The 21590-nt window shown below is 42.2% G+C and overlaps 4 protein-coding genes across 10 annotated transcripts; 3 read left to right on the top strand and 1 right to left on the bottom strand.

Moving 5' to 3' along the window:
- The first annotated feature begins 45 nt into the window (after window positions 1-45).
- Window positions 46-3628, top strand: LOC120032230 (ADP-ribosylation factor 4). Its single transcript, XM_038978221.1, has 6 exons — window positions 46-247; window positions 1005-1085; window positions 1912-2021; window positions 2234-2305; window positions 2631-2756; window positions 2945-3628. The coding sequence occupies exons 1-6, from the start codon at window positions 181-183 to the stop codon at window positions 3029-3031; spliced, it is 543 nt and encodes a 180-aa protein (XP_038834149.1). The 5' UTR covers window positions 46-180; the 3' UTR covers window positions 3032-3628.
- A 2125-nt stretch (window positions 3629-5753) lies between these two features.
- Window positions 5754-6999, bottom strand: LOC120032190 (ragulator complex protein LAMTOR4). Its single transcript, XM_038978171.1, has 4 exons — window positions 6879-6999; window positions 6468-6551; window positions 6219-6336; window positions 5754-6098 (listed from the first exon to the last, which is right to left on the bottom strand). Exons 1-4 carry the CDS (start codon window positions 6948-6950, stop codon window positions 6001-6003), a joined length of 372 nt encoding a protein of 123 aa, XP_038834099.1. The 5' UTR covers window positions 6951-6999; the 3' UTR covers window positions 5754-6000.
- Window positions 7000-7198: 199 nt separating this feature from the next.
- Window positions 7199-8954, top strand: LOC120031976 (V-type proton ATPase subunit F-like). Its single transcript, XM_038977866.1, has 2 exons — window positions 7199-7444; window positions 7902-8954. Exons 1-2 carry the CDS (start codon window positions 7287-7289, stop codon window positions 8101-8103), a joined length of 360 nt encoding a protein of 119 aa, XP_038833794.1. The 5' UTR covers window positions 7199-7286; the 3' UTR covers window positions 8104-8954.
- Window positions 8955-9648: 694 nt separating this feature from the next.
- zgc:193726 (uncharacterized protein LOC561161 homolog) lies at window positions 9649-14920 on the top strand. 7 transcript variants are annotated; one of them, XM_038977702.1, is made up of 8 exons: window positions 9662-9862; window positions 9973-10029; window positions 10121-10177; window positions 10545-10580; window positions 10766-10786; window positions 12216-12272; window positions 12381-12431; window positions 12660-13065. In XM_038977702.1, the coding sequence occupies exons 1-8, from the start codon at window positions 9783-9785 to the stop codon at window positions 12742-12744; spliced, it is 444 nt and encodes a 147-aa protein (XP_038833630.1). In that variant the 5' UTR covers window positions 9662-9782; the 3' UTR covers window positions 12745-13065. The 7 variants fall into 7 exon arrangements, with proteins under 7 accessions (XP_038833629.1, XP_038833630.1, XP_038833634.1 ...); XM_038977706.1 differs by lacking the exon at window positions 12660-13065 and adding an exon at window positions 14672-14894 and having other exon boundaries at window positions 9664-9862; XM_038977700.1 differs by having other exon boundaries at window positions 9678-9862; window positions 12581-13065.
- Window positions 14921-21590: the final 6670 nt, after the last annotated feature.

Here is a 21590-nt window from a genome sequence, read left to right as displayed (position 1 = left end):
ATGAAGGAGAGAGTCTGTGAATAAAGTTATGTGAAAGCCCTGACGTCATATATTTCGCGTTGGCCTGGACGTGGCATCTGAGAAGACTGCGAAAGAGAAGCTGCACCCACTCTCTGTCTGGTTACAATAAACAGCTTTGGTTTTCTATTTTATTATCGTCAAGTGGAGCTCTTTCACAACATGGGGCTAACAATTTCGTCGATATTTTCCAGGCTTTTTGGCAAAAAACAGATGAGGATACTTATGGGTGAGCAATCCTCTTATCAACCTGGCCAAGGAACTAGCTGGCTGCTAGCTAACGTTAGCTAGCTAGTGGGAGGGGGTTGCCATATCAGGGATGTACTTTGATTTTTGTGAAATATTACAGTTATAGTAAACTACCTGTTCACATGTCTTGTAACGTAAACATTACTCGTTTGAGAGCAATCGGGGTAAAAACACAGACTAGCTAGGATAACACTCAGGCTTAGACGGAAAATTGCTAGCTATTGCACAATAATTACTTGTAGTTTGTTCACTTAATAGCAACAAATGGCTTAGCTACGTCATATCTCATGTCTATACAAGTTGGTAGATATAGTGAACTTTTTTTAATGGGTCTATAGTTTTCAATACGACGCATCTAGAATCATGTCCATCCCTCTTACCATAACTTCTACACCTATGTGTTGGACAGCCTATATTTCGGGGTTGTGGATGCTGCTCCTAATTTGAGCTAAAGGCTCAGATGCTAACCTATATATATTTATATACGTTGTCCAAATCATTGCAGTTTGACAGCTGATGGGAAACTAGGCACCCCCTCTGTCAGCTGTCAGAGGGATTTCATTTGACACGGAGACAGACCTGTTTTGTAATGGATACCTATCTATTTCATGAAGTTGCAGTACAATACGTTTGTCTTGCTTGTTTTTTTGTTGTTAGGTTACTTATTTTCCATACAAAAAAAATCGATATGGGTTTATTATGATTGAGAAGTTTGACATCACTCTTTTCTTCTGTAGTTGGTTTGGACGCTGCTGGAAAGACCACTATTCTCTACAAACTGAAGCTGGGGGAGATTGTAACCACAATTCCAACCATTGGTAAGAAAATCTCTGGCTATGACCAGAGCCAAAGATGGATAGATCTCTAGCATACACAACCATATGCAAAACATGGGCCCTCTCAGCTCCTGGCAGACTGTCTTTAAAAACATCTCTTCAGTAATCTGATTTAAATGGGTGACTTGCTTTCTCATGGAGCTTGTGGGCAGATTTCTTTTGATGTCTTGTCCTGGTGACTGATGTAGCATGACACACACTGAGCCAAATCTTTGATGTGTCGCCATGGTAATCAAGTCCAATTGTTCAGGAATGTAGGCCTACCTTGTTTAATGTTCATGGAAATGGTCAATAAGGTCCACACAGAGCTGTGCACTCAACAATTCAGTCTGTCAAATTTCAGCAAAAAAAAAATTTGGGACACGACAGTGAGGTATAGAACTGGAGCTGAATGGTTTTAAGCCTTGCATTCTGGAACAAAGAACAGTAGATGGCTATACTGCCTCCATGCTCTAGAGCTGTTGGGGCTTGCTGGGTGAGGGGGCTCTTTTTATGGAGCAGATTGGTCGATAAGTGTCTAAACTCCTAGACAAAATAAGTAGGGAAGAAAATAATGGTTTGTCCCACCTGAGATCAGATAGACAGAACTGGGTCACCATTCCATCGTTTTTCAATTTGAGCTACAAGTAATAGTTTACTCCTATTGCAAATTGGTTTTAATTAGCTTATTTTATACAGAAACGTATTTCTACCATAGTGATCTAGATTGGAGCTGTTTATGCTGAAAGTGTCAGACTGGTGACTCTGCATCTAGTCTCTGTGAATTCCTGTTGCTGATGCTCTCTCTCGCTCTTCGGTGACCGAGCAGGTTTTAACGTGGAGACTGTTGAGTACAAGAACATTTGTTTCACCGTGTGGGATGTGGGCGGTCAGGACAAGATCCGCCCCCTCTGGAGGCACTACTTCCAGAACACACAGGTATGACACACCTGTGACAGCAGTGACATACATCAGTGATGTCATCATTGCATATATTTGATATCTTAATTCAACTATACAAATAGTGCCAGAATCAATGTGTCAGAATGGACCCTGTCAAAATAACCCTTGTTTATCTCAAAAGCTAGGTGAATATGTAGAGTAGACAAAATACATAACAGTAGCCTGACTTTTGAACCTTGACTTCACAGGGCCTTATCTTCGTAGTGGACAGCAACGACAGAGAGAGAGTAGCAGAGTCGGCAGAGGAGCTGTCTAAAATGGTACGTGTTGCACACATGTCTATTTATAAGCTACTGTTGTTTTTGGTCAAGGAACAGTATGCATTTTGTGTTGGCATTTACCATATTTCTTTGAAAAGGAACCTAAAACTGAGCTCATGGTTGACATGGGAAAATAAACAGTAATTCAGTGGTAAATAATGGTGTTATTTATATAGTTGCCATTGTGACTGATCATTCATCATCCGTGTTGACACACACAGCCTTCTGTGGCCAATGGTTTCCCATTGACAATGGCCGCCTCCATAAATGTTTTCCCTCCCCTTGTTCTCCCTACCAATTTTCAAATTTATTTCTCTCTCTACAGCTGCAGGAGGATGAGTTGAGGGAGGCAGTGTTGCTGGTGTTTGCAAACAAACAGGACCTGCCCAACGCTATGGCAGTGAGCGACCTCACAGACAAACTGGGCCTGCAGAGCTTGCGCAGCAGAGTTGTGAGCATATCTCTCTCATACACACACACACACTTGAACAGTTCTTCCAAAGAGTTGTACAGTAAAATGTATTTCTGACCAGATAAAGATGTGGTCCATGTAGTATACACTGTGGCTATGCAGAGTTATTCATATGTATGACATTACTGGATTTTATGTACAGCAACTCATTGTCTCTCTCCTTCCAGTGGCATGTCCAGGCTACCTGTGCTACCCAGGGCACTGGGCTATACGAAGGACTGGACTGGCTTTCCAACGAGCTGTCGAAACGCTAAAGAATGGAGAAATCGCAGGACCGGCGCGAAAGAGATCTGAACACACAAGCAAGAGAAGGGGCGCAGGCTGAGCATTTCATCAATGGAAGAAAAAAAACTGCAACTTTTTAAATGATCAGTGTGTCTGTGGTAGAACTTGCAGTTATGGACTTTGCAATCAGTTCCTGTTCTGAAACCTTTTTTCATCATTCTTCCCTTTTATTCCCATTATTGTCAAACCTGCAGATGTTTCATAGACTGTTTCTTCCTTTATGCCACCCAACTTCCTCAACAGTAAAATTGTTTTAAGTTGCATGTTTTAAAAAAACAGATTCACATGATGGTTGTGTGCTGATGTTGAGGAATGGAAGGGTGGGCCACTAGGTTTTGTTGGGGGGGGGGGGGGGGTATTTGGATACCGGGAGTTTGTTGGAAACAGTATATGGGGGAGGGCAGCGGCGGGGTTTTGGGTGCAAAACCCCTCTGGCCTTCCCTGACTGAGTCATTCCAGAGAGCTGAACCTGAAGGCCAGTTCCATTCCTAAACAATGTGAAGAGAGCAGGACCTTCAGTCATTTCAAAGGCCATTATGATGCAATAAAATGTTTTCTTTTCTCAACTGTTGAAACATTGTCTTCTGAGTGCGAGGTCGGACATAGTTGGTCATGGAGGATCGTGAGATGTGGCCCTGGTTCAAATAGTTTGGAATGTTTCTTAACTTTAGCCTAAACAACCTGTTCAGTTTTAGTTTGTACGTTTTAAGCAAAGAGAGCAGATTCTCCTAGGTTTATCAACAACTCTGATACTTTGAAAAGTAAATTGTGTAGTTGGGAAAGTAAACTGCTTTAAAGTGCTTATAAAAACAGTTCCATGCCCATTTACATTTCCCTCTTAATTTTCAGATTAAAATCCTACTTAGATATTTTCATTATGCAGCTTTAAAGCACGCAGCTTTAAAGCTGCAATATGGAACTTTTTGGGCAACCTGACCAAATTCACAAATTTAAGTTAAAGATATGTAATTCATTGACAGCAAGTCTTTTTAACTAGGCAGGTTAAGAACAAATTACTTACAATGACGGCCTACCACGGCCGACGCTGGTTCAATTGTGCGCCTGCCTTTGGGACTCAGTCGCGGCCGGATGTGATACAGCTTGGACGCAGTAGATTTGTAAAATTTCTATGCCTCACCCTCCATTTAGTTTTTGCATCTTTTACTTTTGTACAACAGCTTCAAACAGCTGAAAATATATTTTTGGTTATGGAGAAAATATTTAAAGTTTAAATGCTACAATGATTCTCCACACTATGCTTACTGGTTTTCGTCACAAACTGAAATTAGGCAAACTATTAGAATTTTAGCAACCAGGAAATGGCGGAGCAATTTCAGCATAGTGCAACTTTAAAAAGGCATTTATAAACAAGTTCAAAGCATGTGGATATTTATAAGCAAAGCTTTATTTGAGGTAATCAAAATAGTAAAACCAAGATATTTCATTTAGAGAAGGACCCTAAATCTTCCAGACAATTTAACATGCAAAGACAATAGCTCACGATAAAACAGTCATTGCATGTGTATATACACACATTAGTACTGATAGCAATTACATATAAACATTGCACACGTGATACTCAGTTCAGGTTAGAAAAAAACTAAGTCACCCTAAAAATATCAATTTCCATCAAGCCACATTCCATAGGGCACAACATTAATACATAGAAATGTATTAAGTATAACAGACATACCTCAGAGGTATTTAAAAGATGTCAGCTCTATCCATGGTATTTCTATCTGCAACATTCAGTATGTTAAACAAAACCCTGCTGGGTTATTAGGGAGCATTCAAACTAAATAGCAAGTGCACAGATACTATAAACTGAATAGATTGAATTCCAGTCTACCTGCCACACACAAACCAACAATTCATTATCACATACTGTAGGGACTAATACACCACGGCACTATTCTGTTCCATTTCTCATTACAAAGTTACCAATTAAGATTACATGCAGTTTGACATGCCTATTTTGGCCCATTCAATGTGAATTCTTCAATATCTATACTGAACAAAAATATAAACTTAACATGTAAAGTGTTGGTCTCATGTTTCATGAGCTGAAATAAAAGATCCCAGAAATTCTTTACACACAAGCTTATTTCTCTCAAACTTTGTGCACAAATTTGTTTACATCCATGTTAATGAGCATTTCTCCTTTGCCAAGATAAGCCATCCACCTGACAGGTGTGGCATATCAAGAAGTGTATTAAATAGCGTGATTACACAGGTGCACCTTGTGCTGGGGGACAATAAAAGGCCTCTCTAAAATGTGGAGTTGTCACACAACACGATGCCACAGATGTCTCAAGTTGAGGGAGCCTGCAATTGGCATGCTGACTGCAGGAATGTCCAACAGAGCTGTTGCCAGATAATGTAATGTTCATTTCTCTACAATAAGCCACCTCAAACACCATTTTAGAGATTTTGGCAGTACATCCAACCGGCCTCACAACTGCAGAACACGTGTAACCACGCCAGCCCAGGACCTCCACATCCAGCTTCTTAAACTGCGGGATCATCTGAGTAGGGGAATGGGGGGTGCTGAGGAGTATTTATGTCTGTAATAATGCCATTTTGGGGGGAAAACTCATTCTGATTGGCTGGGCCTGGCTCCCCAGTGTGTGGGCCTATGCCCTCCCAGGCCACACCACTGCCCACTCATGTGAAATCCATAGATTAGGGCCTAATTAATTTATTTAAATTGACTGATTTCCTTCTATGAACTTCAACTCAGTAAAATCTTTGAAATTGTTACATGTTGTATTAATATTTTTGTTCAGTGTAACTTCATATGTGCTTTCTTCTGTTGTTCTAAAACCTTATATAACGAGGAATGGAACAAAACAGTTCAGTGGATTACAGAGTCCCTGTCCTGTGTGAGTTGATTGGAGTGATGTCCTTCGTCCTCCCAACCCATCTTCACTGCATGGTTCTACACCACTACAGGTTCCCTCTTGTTGTTCTGACGTTTCACCACAAACACCTTCTGACCAGACACGGTCACTGTGTACACATAGTCCTCTAGCATGACTGTGAAGAAATAGAACACAGGGAGGTCTGGTTAGAGCGGCATGTTGGCAACAGCAATACTGTGTGTATGTGCGTTCGAGTGAGTGACCCTAGGTCCCAGGTGTGTGTTGTCAGACTTACCTGACATGCGTTTGAATGGTGGCTCAGCAGCACCCTGCAGTCTGAAGCGACATGCTGTCCGCACCATCTGCATTATGACCCCAGCTGTGTGCTCATCATTCTCCAGCTCCCCCGCAGACTGAGAGAGGGGGGTAACAGGGAGTCAGTTGGAAATGAGATGGAGTGGAGGATAGGCGTGCTGCAACCTGGGCTTTATCTAAGCTGTTACCAGGGCAGGACATACATGTACGCATATTTGTGTGAACATACTGCCAATACGCCATCCTCACTGATCACCAAATACCCCAGTTGATCAGGGATCCTCTCCAGACCCTGTGTCAGAGCGCTAGTAGTCTAAAACACAAACAAATGACATACATGGACACATGTTAGGATCTGTGGGAGAGGTACAATTACCTGCCACCAAACACTGTTTTCAAAGCTCAAAGGAGATTAACTTTGCATCAAATCTGCTTTGTCAATAGTAAAAGTGGCCACAAAGAATCAGTGTTTACAGCTAGTTAGCGAGACATCGGAGCCAGAAAACTATCACGCGCACTACAGTACACACAAAATAGGCTACAATGTAGCTGATACAACAGTATGAACCACTGAATTACGTTGCTTTTACACAATACAAAGTCACAGACTACCAGTAAAGCAGAATATAAGAGTTTATACCATTTTCACTTGTTTTGCCCGATGAGGAAGCCCATCTGATGCGTTTCCTCTCTTTTTTTCACGTGACTTCATCAGCTGATGTGACGTCACGTTATTCCGATATAGAAGGATTTTATCCTTTGATGAGGCATAAACCCAAAACCACTACTTCGTTTACAAAACAATTTAAAGCTATTCAATGTATTGCATTGTCATTGATAGACAGTCATTTTGTCCTGCTCGCCATTTCATGATATGGAAAATTATATAGACCAGTAGATGGCGTTATCTGCGTTTTGTGACAGCTGACATCTCCAAAGAGCTCACCAAAAGCGGAAGTACTGGTCAGCTGACAGTTTCGTGATTCAGAGAAGGAGAAACAGTTCAGTCATTGCTTGTTTTTGCAGTTTTATCTTGTAGAATTGAATAATGGCTGGGCGAGGTAAATTAATTGCCGTTATTGGTGATGAAGACACGTGTACCGGGTTCCTACTCGGTGGCATTGGCGAGCTGAATAAAAATCGTAGCCCGAATTTCTTGGTGGTCGAGAAGGAGACAAGCATCGCAGAGATAGAGGAGACCTTCAAGTAAGTTATAGCTAGCTATCTACCAAATTTTGAGATCGAAGAAAAATAGCTAAAAGCAGACAAACTGTGAGCTTGTTTGCACACAGGGTGAACACAGTTGATGCTATATTATGTTTGTAATTGCATTGGTAACATCGAAAATTATCTGTGCTACACCTAACAGTACCTATCCTGTAACTCCCAGTATAATGGATACAATTTTTCTGGGGGGGGGGTAAATAACATTATCTGGTGCTACAATCTGTACTTAGGTGGTATCATGATATCTGTATTCCATTAGGCCTAGTTGTGTGATTTGATTAATTATATCACCTTGAAATACTACTAGTATCTCTTTCAATCCATATAAGTTACTGCTGGACAACATACCTTGTTTTTTGGTGTTTAAAGACCTGCACTGTAATGTTCACAGTCATCGTCTCTCTAATTTACTTACTTCTGTTATGCTCCCCCCTAGGAGTTTCCTGACCCGCAATGACATCGGCATCATCCTGATCAACCAGTTCATAGCAGAGATGATCCGTCACGCCATCGACCAGCACATGGAGTCCATCCCTGCCGTGCTGGAGATACCCTCCAAGGAGCACCCATATGACGCCTCCAAGGACTCCATCCTACGCAGGGCCAAGGGCATGTTCTCTGCTGAGGACTTCCGATAAACACACAACACGTACCCAAAGATGCAGGGACAGAGGTGGAAGAGGGGGACTTTGGAGACTGTCGTGATCCTAAATGAGTTATCTTGTGTAATACCATGAAAGCTGTAAAGTATGAATTGGCCTGATGGCAGTTTCATGTGTTATCCATATTGACTGAGGCCATATGTGGTACCTACAGTCCCACTCTTATCTCTTGCCATGGTCCTGCTCCATCCACCTGGCAATGCATTTTCGCCAGACCCAATGTTGAATTGTTTGATGTAATAGTTTAGTTTTTCATTCCTTTGCCTGGAACATTATGGTATTACTGTTCATTGACCACATTGATGGTTGAATTGTTTTGCAGTATACCTTTCCGGGTTATTCATGTTGTTGTATGAAATCTTACGCAGGTACTGTATCTTGTGGTCTCATCTAGTCTGATTTTCAAATGCTTGCTTCATTTTGTCATAACCTTGGGGAGAGTATGCTTGCATAAGACATCTCAGCAAAGAATTGTAGATAGTCATCTGCAATTCAGGGAGTGTAACATTTGTCAGATCATGCATGTGACCATGACTGTGTCTGTTTTAACTTCACATTTGTAATTTATGGAAACATTCTCTATGTATCTTAAACTGTAAAGTAGCATTTCATCATCTGGTGACATGTACCCTGTGGATTGGGGAATAATACTGTACATCTCATCAACAGAAAATCCACACAAAAGAATTGCACAGCTTGAAAAAACAGTGTTTAGCACTGCAAAATGTCGTAATGTATTGCAGTTGTGACAGTTTTAACTTATACCTGTATAAAAATAAAAAAAATGTTTAAAAATAATAATTATTCTATACCAACCTGTGCTGTGTAAGTTATTAATAATAATGTCAAGACCAGCACAACTGTCTTAAATGTTTGATATTAGAAGACAATCACACTATCCACAATCTCACAAAAGCCTTAAACAATTCCCTGTATGTTAGTTTGGAAGACTTCATTATTTCATACTGTACAAAATCTTGAAATTAGAACCAGCAATCCTCCATGCTGATTCTAAAGCCTTATAGCGCTAGTAGCCTGAAGTAGGACAAGAATGTTACATGTCAGTCATAATGAAATCCCACTACCAACTATGCCTCTCCAACCCTGTCTGTAAAAGAGATACAAGCTTTCCTAATGATGTGACTTGCAGTCAAAGTTTGTTTAACATCTCACTGCATAGTTTAGGCAGAAGTGAAGTACTTCCCAGCATCTCTGTGCCAGTGGCGGAGGACAAGCTTCAATCACAGAATTCTTTTTCAAAAAACCTTAAAGCCCAGTATATTATCCCTGACAATAAATCTGATTTAGAGTGGTTCCCATGATTAAAGCCCGACCCTGAGACTGAACCTGATGTATTACAGTATGTGGGGGCCTGCACACACGGATGCTGTGAACCAACTGGCAAATATTTGAACAACCTTGTGACGGGCCTCATCATTTATCTTGCTGGACGTGTGAGTCCTTCAATTCTTTCATGTTCTTCAGTGAACCAGGGACAAACACCAATACACAAACACAGCTCTGTTCTACTTATAAAGATATGGAAGGTTGGCCAATAGGTGCTCAGTAAGCTATATAAGAGGTCCTCCCAGAATGAACCTGTACCTGAACACTGGGGATTTTTTCACGGACCTGACGGCCCTTCCGGAGAACAGATGATCCCTGCCTGGTCTCTCGGTGTCCTCCTCCTGGGCTACGTCTTTGGATTCCCAGTCCCCTTCAACAGCACTCAGAGGTAAGACATCTATCTACCTGTGAAAATAGGAGATTAGAGGTTGTATGGATGGCGGACAAGATGGATAGAGTTGTAACCTGTGAGGCATGTGCATTTTATTTCCTCTGTAGACAATATGAATATGAGACTCTTCCTCAACTCAACGACACAGTGAGAAACACTACACAGTGAGTTTTGGGTTCTAATACTTCTAAAAACAAGGATGAGTTTGACTAAATGTGAGAATAGTGAGACCAACATACTGCTTTGCTCTTTCAGACCCTTCATGTCGAATGACACAGAGTCCAATGAAACAGAGATTCCCTTCCCCTTTCAGTGAGTATATTTATGGGTTTATATTTGTATTTTGTTGAATCCAAATGTTGTAAGCCATTTAGAAGAAAGAACACGCACATTGCATCTCATGTTGGGCGGCAAGTAGCCTAGCGCTTAGAGAGGCGAGCCAGTTTGAATCCCGGGTCTCAAATCCTAGATGCCATTGCCTACCGGTATGCCCTTGAGCAAGGGACTTAACCCCCCACAACAACATCTCCCTGGACGCACAGTGTGGCAGCCCCTCGTACCTCTCCAAAATCATGTGTGTCTTTTTGGAGGGGTTGGGTTTAAAGTGGAAGTACAATTTCGGTTGGACCTTGTGTGCAATTGACCAACAAAGTTGTTCTACCTTGTTCTATCGTTACAGAATTATACTTCCTATGGAGAATATGAGTCCATTATTGTAAGTCAGCTCTTCAAACTCAGCACGGCCCCTGAGGGCCAAACACATGTACTTTAGCGTGTGTAAACACTATTGACTCACGATTGACTCTTTTCAATCTTGTTTTGCCAGATGTGAAAGAACAAGTTTTATGGATTCACACACATTTTTCAAAAATATCTCGTATTTTTTTCTTTCTCCTTCAGGGATTACGACCATGCAATACCGTAAGTCTCCCTAAATGTACGCAAGTACAATGCGATTGAATCATTTTGACTGAGCACACAAGCCTGTGTGTGTGTCCAACTGTTGTGTATGTGTCCAACTGTTGTGTGTGTGTCCAACTGCACTATTGTTAAAGTAATAGTGCAAATACATAACCTTAACTGTTTCTTTAGCAGCAGTGACACGGTCATTGCTGCATGTCTCACCACCCAGCAGGACACACTCCAGACCTCTAACCTGATACTCCCCTCCTTTCAATCCAGAGGCAGCGTGTCTCTCTGCTACCTTCCCACCTGTATGAACGCTAATCTGGGGTCAGCCCTGCAGAAAGGGGACGAGATAGCGGGCGCCTCCACCAATGACCCCCATGGGATAGGCAGAAAATGACACTGACACAGGACAGCTTAAATTGGCACAAAGTTTTTTAATAACACGTGTTATCACATTGGTTGCAGCATGACTTTGGTAATAGGTTTTGTGGCTCTCTAACAAAAAAACAGCACTACAACTATCTCTGAAATGTACTGCACCAGAGTTGAAGTAAATTGGGAGCATGAAAAGGAAACTAATGCTAGGGTGCGTTTTAAAGTAGATGAACTATTATAATAGTTCATAACTTACATTCAATATGTTGAGTACTTTATGTCAAATACTTACTTGTTTTGTGTAAAGTGACTAAACCAAATATACCTCACTTCTTTTGTATGCAAGTAAAAGCTTTTTACAAACCAGGAGTGATGCAATAAATGCCTGCTTTTCACATAAAAATATAATCATAAATGTCTGTCTGCACTTTTCTTGATTCAATCCACACTCACTCTGGTTCATAAAAAATTATAGGCCTTACTCAACCATGAATATCTAGTTGAGCAGAATAACACAAAGGGATACAAAGTACAGACAGAGTAACTGATAAAGTGATACTCTTCTGTTGAATCTAAAGGCCTTGATGTTAGTCCATGACCTGTGTGTGTTTTTTTTATATGTTTACTGTATGTAGGCGATGAAACCCAGCTGAGTAAACAAGAAATGTTCTATAACTTGAAGTTTTATTTATTTTATTTTTTTACATTTTATTTCACCTTTATTTAACCAGGTAGGCTAGTTGAGAACAAGTTCTCATTTGCAATTGCGACCTGGCCAAGATAAAGCATAGCAATTCGACACATACAACAACACAGAGTTACACATGGAATAAACAAAACATAGTCAATAATACAGTAGAACAAACGAAAACAAGTGACAGAGTAGTTTAACTCACTACTGATATCCCCTCTATCCACGCAGGCTCTGTATTCCTTGGAACAGCACTGAAACAGAGTATGGCTCAACGTGAGGAGGATCATTGGTGGAAAGGGTTGTGGGTATGCTATAGAAAATATATACTGTTACAATTCAACTCGCACTCTGTTGTTGCTCTTTTGCCAACAGGCCTGAGGAGTTGATGCAGAGTCAGAACGAGACAGATAGCAACTCAACATTAACTACGTGAGTTCTCTTATTCTATTATTATAAACAGGCAACTACCCTTTAGTTGTGCACATGTTCCAATATGCCATTAATCATTTCTTTCCCCTCTACTGCACACAAACACAGGTACAACGGTCCTCCTTCCCTTATGAATAAATGGGAAAGAAAACCTTTGGTGTAAGTATGTGTTTTCAGTCAGTCTTCATACATTTTATCAGTAGGTGGCGCTTTAACTCTAAAGGAGGGAAGACAAAAAGCATTACAAAACTGTACATCGTTGAAGTGAAATCAATGTTTCCTCTGTCCTTCTTGGCAACTCTTTTTAGACTAGAATATGTAGTAGCTTCTCCAGGCTGCGTGGTGAGTCTCTGTGCCCTGATTAACCTGGGCCATGCACTGAACCAGGGCGGGGACGAGAGTGCAGGCGGGGCAACCAGAGACCCACATGGCAACGGCAAGAGATGAGCGGAAGAGCAGTGGAGGAAGATGAGAAGAAGTGTGATGTTGGGCCTCATACAGGAGCTGCTGGCTGTGCTCTATTTGTCTTAAACTATTACTTTTGTCACCACTGATCTGGAAAGATAAGAGGATTGAGAGAAATGTGGAAATATTGTAGTCACTCCACCGGCCTATTGCTTATGTGCAGCACTTGGTGATGGAGGAGAGGAGACAATAGGAGAGGAGTTGTACAGAGGGTGTAATTTGTGTGTGGTAAACCTAAAAAGTTGCTATTTATTAAAGACAGATTAATAATTATCTTCTTAATTAATTTGAGATTATCCACTTTTAATAAAGAAAATTATCAAATTTGTGTCATTGTGTGACACAGGGCCTGCTTGACATAAGCGGTTATCCCCGCCCGGGTTCTCAACTGTTGAGAGTTAGAATATTAGAATACACAAGATGCAAGTTTGAAATGTGATTGTGCAGTCACTCAATTAGCCATGTCAGCGAACAATTTTTAGATTGGTAAATTAGTCTAGCCAGGTATCTAAACTTGTAGTAATCATGTCCGAATAGCAACCTTGCACACAGGGCACGTGGCCAGGGGCCTGTACTCCAGGGGGACACCATTGATTTTGTTAGTCACTCTCACTCAGATATCATTAGCATGGCATAAGTCAGGGCAAAATGTGTAGAATTGCAGAAATGTAGCTTTAAAACAGCATATAGCTTACCATATTTCTCTCTGGCCCATGACAAAATGAGTAGAATTGCATGAAATGTATTCTAAAATTGCAAAATATTCTCTCCGCCCCATGGCAAAATGTGTACAACTGCAGACAACTTGCTTTAAAACTGCAATATTTTCCCAACACCCTATGGCAAAATGTGTATAATTGCAGGAATTTCACTTTAAAACGTACATTTTTTGTCTCCAATGTCAAGAGGGGGGGAACAAAAAAATATTGACCGCTTGGCCAATCAAATCTCGCTTAGGGCCCCCAAAAGGGGAACCGGCCCTGGTGTGACGACATAAACCTATTGTTACGCAAATGTTTGGAGAGGTTTCACGAGCGCGCCATGATACCCGCACACATTTTGGTGATGGAACATTCAACCCTACATCTCGTGCAATTTCTCTTGCACATTTAATGTGATGTAGATTGTATTGGTGCTGAACGTATCCAGATAATAAAAGGATATTTCCAAATATTTAATTGCTTTGGGTGACAGTTGTGCATAACCTCAACCCGCAAGAAGACTAGCTGACTTTTGGGAAGAGCAGCGGACATGGATTCTCAAAAACAGGAGTTTTGGAAGGAGGCTATTTTGAAAGAAAAAATTGTCAGACTAAATTGGTTTCGAGATAACTGGATCAAACCTAAACTCGTCAAAAAGGTGGGTGAAAAACGAGGGATGAAACTGCCACAAATCAACGAACCTCAACGTGAAGCTAAACCGGTGAAAACGCTGACCAGAGAAGGGGCGCAGGTCAAAAGTAGAGATGAGAAGGTCATTATCGATGTGATGCGGCCGGTTTCGGGAGAGACTCGGGATGTGCTGTATGATGGCTTTTCGGAAGAGGAGACTGGACGCTACAAATACCTCCTCCTCAGGAAGCGAAAGGATCCTGAGGTCAAGTACCTCTACCCTATAACCAGCAACTGGCAGTATGGATGGGGTCTGGGTAAAAAACAACACTTTTTTTTCTTTTAAATTATTAAGCTTAATTGTTGATTAACCAATTAAACAGGCATTCTATCAACATGGTAAAACCACTCATGGATTTGAAATGTTTAAACGTATAAATAGCCAAAATTAACTAGAACATCACATGCAATGGGGGGGCATACAGTAGAAAAACTATTCAGGGGGTGACATCATGGTCCTGACCAGCTTTTAGCTCTACTAATTCCATGTCTTATCTCCAGTTGTCATGGTAACTGTCCCTGCTGCACCCCTTCTGAATGCAGGTGACATGAACAAGGCCTACGTCCCGATGTACGCACTCAACGCCATTGTGAAAGAGAGCTTTTTCCGCAAGAACGGCGTCTTCCCTCACACCGCCACCTCAGACACCGTGGCGTGATGGTGCCTACCGGATCGCACAGGACTCAACTGACAATACAGACCCAACACCTGCACTGGTTTTGTGAAGACGAAAATCGTTCATCATTAAGCTGATAAATAGAATGTGTAAAATAAAAGCATGGTTCTGGAAACTTGTACCACTGGAGTTTGAGATGGATATTGCCATGTTGGCCTAAGTGCCCCTCCCCCCTTTCAACACACACTGTCTAAATTATAAGTAACTAAATGATCAATGTGAAGTAATCCACCAGACACTCAGACCTTTGTCCCTGTTGGCTATGAGGCTATGGCCTAATGTCATGAATCATTCACCTGCTGGATTAATATCGTATTAAGTCCTACTTTTCACAAGTGGGCAGATCAGTTTACTTTCACCTGGCTGCCACAGGTGGGCAAGGAGAGTTGGTCTGCAGTCAGGGATGAGTGAACCAACGCTGAGCCCAGAGAATAGAGTGGATTCTGTTACAGTTGGCTACTCTGGTAACAGGGAGAGGGATTGATGGCCAGACACAGGCCCTGAATGTGTAGGGAAAGAGGCATGCCAACCAGCCCCCTTACCTCCCCTCTCTCTAATTAGAGGGAGGTAAGTATATCCCCTCACCACAGTTTTATAGGTAGTAGCCTATTAAAGACAGACTATTCTGATGTGTCTAACATACAACATAACAATTAGTTTTATCTTTTCCTTACAGAATTCTATTTCTGCCTGTTCAAATACCCCTAATGCAGAGAGACCCAGTAAAGCTCTGCTGTGAGTCTATTTGTACAGTCACCACAAGGGGGAGCCCACACCTCACAATAGACAGAGCAGTGAGCATGACACCGTGATATGGCAGCTTGGTCGAAAGGCTCTCTGAAATTACATGAATGGTCATTCAAAGCAATGTACTGTAACCCAAGGGACAAAGGCTGGCATTTATGTGAAATGTAACTACGCCAATTTATTACCTACTTATGTCAGTCAAAGATTCTACTTGAATCACAGCGTTGACCACCAGACAACACAGGGGAGAATGACCTCCAGAGAGTGCCACTGTTTTTTCATAGACAGATCAATGCCAATACTCTATTGTAACAGAGAGCATTAGAGGAAATATTGTTTAAAAAAAAAGTGAGACGTGCGATGGCAATTCACTGCATTGGCACTTTAGCTATCAAACAAATAGGAAATTACAGGCTCCTCTTATTCCTAGTCTGATGATGCTCTCTCATCACAGGGCCCCATCAGGACAGCAGGCTGTGCTCTGTCAGATAAATAGCTCTCATTACCCACCCAGACACTCCCATAGAGACAGCATTAGCACAGGCAGCCAAATGTCACCACAGCCAGATTCTGAAGCACTGTGATGGGAGCAGTGAGAATAGAAATACACTAAACAAAAAGATAATCCAACCACCTGACAGGTGTGGCATATCAAGAAGCTGATTAAACAGCATGATCATTACACAGGTGCAACTTGTGTTGGGGACAATACAAGGCCACTGTAAAATGTGCAGTTTTGTCACAAAACACAATACCACAGATGTTTTGAGGGAGCGTTCAATTGGCATGCTGACTGCAGGAATGTCCACCAGAGCTGTTGCCAGAATTTGAATGTTCGTTTCTCTACCGTTTCTTTGCCGCCTCCAAAATCGTTTTAGAGAATTGTGAGAATACGCCTCACAACCACAGACCACGTGTAACCACGCCAGCCCAGGAACTCCACATCCAGCTTCTTCACCTGTGGGATCGTCTGAGGGGGTGCTGAGGTGTATTTCTGTCTGTAATAAAGCCCTTTTGTGGAGAAAAATCCATTCTGATTGGCTGGGCCTAGCTCCCAAGTGGGTGGGCCATAGCCCTCCCAGGCCCACCCATGGCTGCGCCCTTTCCCAGTCGTGAATTGACTGATTTCCTTATATGAACTGTAACTCAGTAAAAAAAATGAAATTGTTGCATGTTGCAATTTGTTTAGTATATCATTACTAGAATGGTCAAAGTGCCTAACTACTAACTATTTTGAATGGCATATATGCATCCCTATTGATAGAAGTGGGTGGTTGAAACTTGTGTAAATATCCCTTTGGAGTCTCAAAGCGATGGTTTTATTTTTTCATTAGTGCTGTTGTGCTGTGGAAGTGTTCCAGGAGGAACTAGAGATGTGAATGTCTTATCTATGAAACAATCCAAAATAATCCAGGACCAATTTTGAAAATCAAGTAATAGGCCATCGACCAGGAAGATATTGGTTATTTAAGTTGATTGGCAAGGAGCTCTATTCATCGAAAACGACAAGCTGCATCACTCACTGATTGGAACAATAATCAGCTTCTAAGAAGCCTGAAACATTGCCAATGTCCTGTACACCAGCGCCTCTGTTAATCCTCTCTATCATGACTCATGGTGTGTGTGTGTGTGTCTGTTCGTGTGTTGCGCTGATCTGCAGACTAGTTCTTTCATCCTATCCTGTGACTCACTGCTGCCATCTTCATCTATAACAGGGGGTCAACCCTGCTACGCTTCTCCCACCCACCTCTGGCACATCACACATTTGTTTTTAATGAGTGTGTTGCAATAGAGACAAACTGCACACTTGTCAATTGAGTGATGGAAGTTCTTGTCGTCCTAACCCAGGCAGAACTGATCTCTGGCACGGTTAAACAATTCACACCTCCATCTATGACCGTTATCACCTGCCTTTTCACCATTGGACAGATTATGTCCATACAGGCTTTATACTGGTCTCCAATTGGGCAGAAAACGAAGATGGAAGATTTGCCACGGACCCATAGATCAGTGGCATGGCTAACAGAGTTTAATCAGTCAGAGTAGACTGTAAAGATGTTTAGTTAATGGTTACGTATCGGACCTCCAGCCTTCATTCTTCATATGAAGTGGGTTTTAATGAGAGACCACTTGCAACCTACTCAGCGTCCGCCAGTGTTTAATGGCGAGGAATAATCTCTCACACGTATGAGTGATTCTGAATAAAACGCCAAAGGTTAGCTAACCTCGGTCTGCTGAAAACGTTGCTTATGACCCTTTCCCCCAGCAACCCTTCTGTCCTTGAGTTTTGGCTAAGTACCTGACTCTGTTTAAACTATAGGCAGATGAATTACTCATGCTTACATGCCGTGAACGCTGCATGGCTAGACAGGACACGCATGGTTAAGTCTTCATTCCCTCTCGCTTTCTTTTTTTTGTCCATACTTCATTCTGGTTCAGTCTCAAAGAGATGAGGTTGTCACTACCAAGTTTGCTGAAAAGGTTAGTTTTCAGTGCTTCATCTCTCTCTCTCTCTGTCTCTCGCTCTTCGAACCGTTTCCAGCTGTCCCTCTTGGTTTTTGTTTCCTCTCTCTCTCTCTCTGATGTATGAGGATGACTGTGATCTCTGTGCCAGTGTTGGGGGAGCATATTTTTACTTCTATTTTGGAGTAAAAACAACACCTGCCATTTTACCTGCAGATATCAATCCTGCCAACAGTTTATTTCCCCAAAGTCATAACCGTCCAACAGTACCACTTGGTGCGTGAAACCAAGTGGTCCAAACATGATCCCATCCCATTCCAAGTCTCGCAGAGATAACAGAACATGTTTTTCTGTCTGTGTTCTTAACCCCTATATCCCCTGTTTACTTTAGTAATTATATCAGTAAAAATACCAATCCAATCCCGGAGACAAGAAAACACAATCCATGACATCACATTCCATTTCTCGTGTTGGTCGTATACTTATCAGTGCATCAGAGAGAGAGAGGGTTAACTGATTGGGAACGCAATCACACCACACTGCTACTAGCTGATTAGATGATTATATCGTAGGCTGGGCTGCTCTTTGAGCAATCAAACATGGCAGGGAGAGACACAGGAGCAGGTGTGTGTCACAGCTCTTTGTCTAGGCATGTGTGGCTGATGCAGTGTGAACACATGGATGGAATACAGAAACAAAAGCCCGGGGAGGAGAGAGTGACGCAGAGAGACATAAAGAGAGATGCAGAGAGAGAGAGGCAGAGAGAGAGAGAGGCAGAGAGAGAGTGGCCTTCTGTTCCAGGGGATCCTGTCCAACTGGCGACTCAGTGGTGCGCGGGGGACAGCGCTTCAACTTTTTCATATAATACCAGCATGTAGGCTGCCACGAACACAAACACACACCCACTCATAATAGCACACAGTAAGCATTAAGCACACACACAAGTCATGACACATGCACGTGCACACACCAGCGGAGGCTGCTGAGGGGAGAACGAATTATAATAATGGCCGAAACGGAGCAAATGGAATGGCATCAAACACCCTACCATGAGCCCATTCTCCCCAATTATTGTGCCACCGATCTGCTGTGGCACACACGCACACAAACACACAAACATCGGGCCATTTTGTTAGTGTGCTGTCGAACCTGATCAGTTTCAATGGCTGCCACGATGGGGGGGGGTTGCTTGTACGTTCACATCACTCACAGCTAAATGGATTGGCCTGGGAGAGCGATTGACAAGCACAAGCACCTCTTTATGTGTTTGTCAATATTACAACTGTTTGGAAGAGGGCTAATGGACAGAACAGGCGGGGCGGGGGATGGTTACAGGCTGCCCTAAATGGACCATGGAAATCACTACTCCATGATATATACAGTCGTGGCCAAAAGTTTTGAGAATGACACAAATATTATTTTTCACAAAGTCTGCTGCCTCAGTTTGTATGATGGCAATTTGCAAATACGCCAGAATGTTATGAAGAGTGATTAGATGAATTGCAAGTAATTGCAAAGTCCCTCTTTGCCATGCAAATGAACTGAATCCCCCAAAAACATTTCCACTGCATTCCAGCCCTGCCACAAAAGGACCAGCTGACATCATGTCAGTGCTTCTCTCGTTAACACAGGTGTGAGTGTTGACAAGGACAAGGCTGGAGATCCCTCTGTCATGCTGATTGAGTTTGAATAACAGACTGGAAGCTTCAAAAGGAGGGTGGTGCTTGGAATCATTGTTCTTCCTCTGTCACCCATGGTTACCTGCAAGGAAACACGTGCTGTCATCATTGCTTTGCACGAAAAGGGCTTCACAGGCAAGGATATTGCTGCCAGTAAGATTGCACCTAAATCAACCATTTATCGGAACATCAAGAACTTCAAGGAGAGCGGTTCAATTGTTGTGAAGAAGGCTTCAGGGCGCCCAAGAAAGTCCAGCAAGAAAGTCCAGCAAGCGCCAGGACCGTCTCCTAAAGTTGATTCAGCTGCGGGATCGGGGCACCACCAGTACAGGGCTTGCTCGGGAATGGCAGCAGGCAGGTGTGAGTGCATCTGCACGCACAGTGAGGCAAAGACTTTTGGAGGATGGCCCGGTGTCAAGAAGGGCAGCAAAGAAGCCACTTCTCTCCAGGAAAAACAACAGGGACAGATTGATATTCTGCAAAAGGTACAGGGATTGGACTGCTGAGGACTGGGGTAAAGTCATTTTCTCTGATGAATCCCCTTTCCAATTTTTTGGGGCACATGGAAAAAAAGCTTGTCCGGAGAAGACAAGGTGAGCGCTACCGTCAGTCCTGTGTCATGCCAACAGTAAAGCATCCTGAGACCATTCATGCGTGGGGTTGCTTCTCAGCCAAGGGAGTGGGCTCACTCACAATTTTGCCTAAGAACACAGCCATGAATAAAGAATGGTACCAACACATCCTCCGAGAGCAACTTCACTCAACCATCCAGGAACAGTTTGGTGACGAACAATGCCTTTTCCAGCATGATAGAGCACCTTGCCATAAGGCAAAAGTAATAACTAAGTGGCTCGGGGAACAAAACATCAATATTTTGGGTCCATGGCCAGGAAACTCCCCAGACCTTAATCCCATTGAGAACTTGTGGTCACACTTCAAGAGGCAAACAAAAACCCACAAATTCAAAAACCCACAAATTCTGACAAACTCCAAGCATTGATTATGCAAGAATGGGCTGCCATGTGGCACAGAAGTTAATTGACAGCATGCCAGGGCAGATTGCAGAGGTCTTAAAAAAGAAGGGTCAAAACTGCAAATATTGACTCTTTGCATCAACTTCATGTAATTGTCAATAAAAGCCTTTGACACTTATGAAATGCTTGTATTTATACTTCAGTATTCCATAGTAACATCTGACAAAAATATCTAAAGACACTGAAGCAGCAAACTTTGTGGAAATTCATATTTGTGTCATTCTCAAAACTTTTGGCCACGACTGTACATAGTTACATATATAGGAGATGTATCTTATACTGTCCCGGCCGATACCCTACCCTCTGTGGTAGGGTAAGGAGTTGCACTATTGCACAAATACAGTATATTACACCCCCTTTTCTGAAATCCGGTCCTCGAGGTGAGAAATAGTTCTGATTTTCATTCTTCTTCTCTAATCAGAAGCTGATTCAGTCAAGTGACACCCGGTGAGTGGACTGTCTGGTAGTACTAAGCGGGACATACATTTAAAAAAAAAAAAATTATTAAACAACTAATTGACGGAAGTCGGTTCCATTTAAGTTCGATTTTTTGGGAACCCAACACGCAATTTCTCTCGAGAGAAATCAAATAATTCATGACAGGAGAGAAATCAAGTCAAGAACTATGTGGGACGCTGGGCTGAAGGGAGTTTTCATTAAGCAAATATTCAACCTAGTTCAGCTCAGAAACATGTTTATTAACTACAATGTCCATAATCCATTGCACCTGTTTTTTTCTGTCTCAGACAGAATGAGGACGAAGAAAGAGGTTTCACTCTCCCAAAATCTGTCCAAAATAACCCCCTTTTCTACGGGTTTATTGTTGGACCTAAGTGTGTCATCTTCCTCCCAGCCTTTGTGA

Source organism: Salvelinus namaycush, chromosome 38 (assembly GCF_016432855.1).
Source record: "Salvelinus namaycush isolate Seneca chromosome 38, SaNama_1.0, whole genome shotgun sequence".
In the NCBI taxonomy this organism is placed as follows: domain Eukaryota; kingdom Metazoa; phylum Chordata; class Actinopteri; order Salmoniformes; family Salmonidae; genus Salvelinus; species Salvelinus namaycush.
The sequence above is the reverse complement of the archived record's forward strand: the minus strand, read 5'-3'. Positions and strand labels throughout refer to the sequence as shown.

Bases quoted from the DNA above. Each gene is read 5' to 3' on its own strand.
- LOC120031976 (XM_038977866.1), top strand. From the start codon at position 7,287: ATGGCTGGGCGAGGTAAATTAATTGCCGTTATTGGTGATGAAGACACG. The intron at 7,445-7,901 runs GTAAGTTATAGC...GCTCCCCCCTAG, and splicing joins GAGATAGAGGAGACCTTCAA to GAGTTTCCTGACCCGCAATG.
- LOC120032230 (XM_038978221.1), top strand. From the start codon at position 181: ATGGGGCTAACAATTTCGTCGATATTTTCCAGGCTTTTTGGCAAAAAA. The intron at 248-1,004 runs GTGAGCAATCCT...TTTCTTCTGTAG, and splicing joins ACAGATGAGGATACTTATGG to TTGGTTTGGACGCTGCTGGA. The intron at 2,306-2,630 runs GTACGTGTTGCA...CTCTCTCTACAG, and splicing joins CAGAGGAGCTGTCTAAAATG to CTGCAGGAGGATGAGTTGAG.
- LOC120032190 (XM_038978171.1), bottom strand. From the start codon at position 6,950: ATGAAGTCACGTGAAAAAAAGAGAGGAAACGCATCAGATGGGCTTCCT. The intron at 6,552-6,878 runs GTATAAACTCTT...TTTGTGTTTTAG, and splicing joins GGGCAAAACAAGTGAAAATG to ACTACTAGCGCTCTGACACA. The intron at 6,099-6,218 runs GTAAGTCTGACA...ATTTCTTCACAG, and splicing joins ACCATTCAAACGCATGTCAG to TCATGCTAGAGGACTATGTG.
- zgc:193726 (XM_038977699.1), top strand. From the start codon at position 13,989: ATGGATTCTCAAAAACAGGAGTTTTGGAAGGAGGCTATTTTGAAAGAA. The intron at 14,386-14,671 runs GTAAAAAACAAC...TTCTGAATGCAG, and splicing joins GCAGTATGGATGGGGTCTGG to GTGACATGAACAAGGCCTAC.